The sequence below is a fragment of the Mus caroli genome, chromosome 8, assembly GCF_900094665.2.
Source record: "Mus caroli chromosome 8, CAROLI_EIJ_v1.1, whole genome shotgun sequence".
NCBI lineage: Eukaryota > Metazoa > Chordata > Mammalia > Rodentia > Muridae > Mus > Mus caroli.
In genome coordinates this window covers 17629789-17631182 of record NC_034577.1, presented here as the reverse complement: position 1 = coordinate 17631182, position 1394 = coordinate 17629789, and the positions used below count along the sequence as shown (strand labels likewise).

General features: G+C 48.4%; 1 protein-coding gene across 1 annotated transcript in view; it reads right to left on the bottom strand.

The window, feature by feature from the left end:
* LOC110300160 (ankyrin-1) overlaps window positions 1–1394 on the bottom strand; it is a 153532-nt gene that overhangs the window by 28296 nt on the left and 123842 nt on the right. Inside the window, exon 14 of the mRNA XM_029480690.1 lies at window positions 710–907. Within this exon, the coding sequence (XP_029336550.1) occupies window positions 710–907 (198 nt within the window). The remainder of the gene's footprint in view (window positions 1–709; window positions 908–1394) is intronic.

Sequence of the window (1394 nt, the reverse complement as noted above, 5' to 3'; positions counted from 1 at the left end):
TATGACCTGGACAACTCTAATAGAAGAAACAGAGAAAGCTGCCTCTGATACTGGTTGTCGACTCAAGCAGGGGCTGCCTCTTGTTTGGTTTGTTATTATTCCTTTGGAGACAGACTTAATATGTGGCCCAGGCTGGCCTTGAACTCCAGATTCCCTTGTTCCATTCTCTGACGTATTGGGATCACAGGCATGTGCCACCATGTGCACAGCTCTTACCCATTTAGTTAGTCAACTACTGTTTGTATCTCGGGAGAGTGCGCAGGCCAGGTAAGCACTCTCCAGCAAGCTGTTTCCCAGACCATGAGCCCTTTGATCCTTCCTGTATGTCAGGAACCTGTCTGATTGGCCTATAGCTAGTAGTCTAGCACCTTAACTGCTGCAGGAGAAACAAAAGCCTGGTTGGAGCAGAGACCAACTATGCCCTTTCTGCAGAATGAGATGACACAACAGGCCGGTGACCACAAAGAAGGTTAGATGGGGGTTCCCTCAGTCTATTGTTTCTTTAAAAATACATGGGGTTTGTTTTTGTTTTGTTTCTGGTTTGGGTTTTTGAAAACCAGTCTTNCTATGTTTTCTAGGTTGGTCTCNAGCTCCCAGGCTCAAGTAATCCTCCTGTCTCAGCTTTCCAGGTATCTCCATCACAGGTGGGCCACTAAANCCTGCCNGTCTGTTGCTTTCTAAGAATCAGAGCAGTGNCTGTACACTGTACCTTGGTCATGCAGGCTTGGGATGCCTCCTTCTCCAGCAGGGCCAGGGCTGTGTCCACGTGTCCCTCACGGGCTGCGGTGTGCAGGGGTGTGTGGCCAGCAGTGGTAGCCAGATTGGGGCTGGCACCATTCTCCAGCAGGAGCTTCACCATGCCTGTGTGGCCTATTCGAGCAGCACAGTGAAGCGGTGTCTGGTCATCCTGGGCCACGGGGTGAAAGCAGAAAACTGGACACGTTAACCTTCCCAAGTCCAACTCTGTATTATTTCATAGGGCAAGGAGGTGAGGACCAGACCCTGCAAGTGACTCACGATGAATCAAAAGATCTGGAATTTCTTCCAGTCTCNGACTTAACAGAAACTACATGCTCTANTTAGTTCAGTCCTTACAACTCACCAGCTTCACGGTTATTGTTACTTAATTGCCCAAAGGTTCAGCTTCCTCAGTTTAAGTGCNAATTGTAACATTATTTCATAGGGTTAGGGTTCAGATCAACAGCTAATGGACACAAAGCNTTCCTGTTGGTTTCAGAGAAGATACTCAGTAAACCGATTGCTATTAAGACAAGCAAGCCCTGACTCACAGGCTCTTTCTGCCGGGTATGCTTGCTTATGTTTGAACTCTACTTTGATGTGCTCTGTGCCAGCAGTCGTGGGGCTCTGAATCACCCAAAGGGAGAGACAGCCAT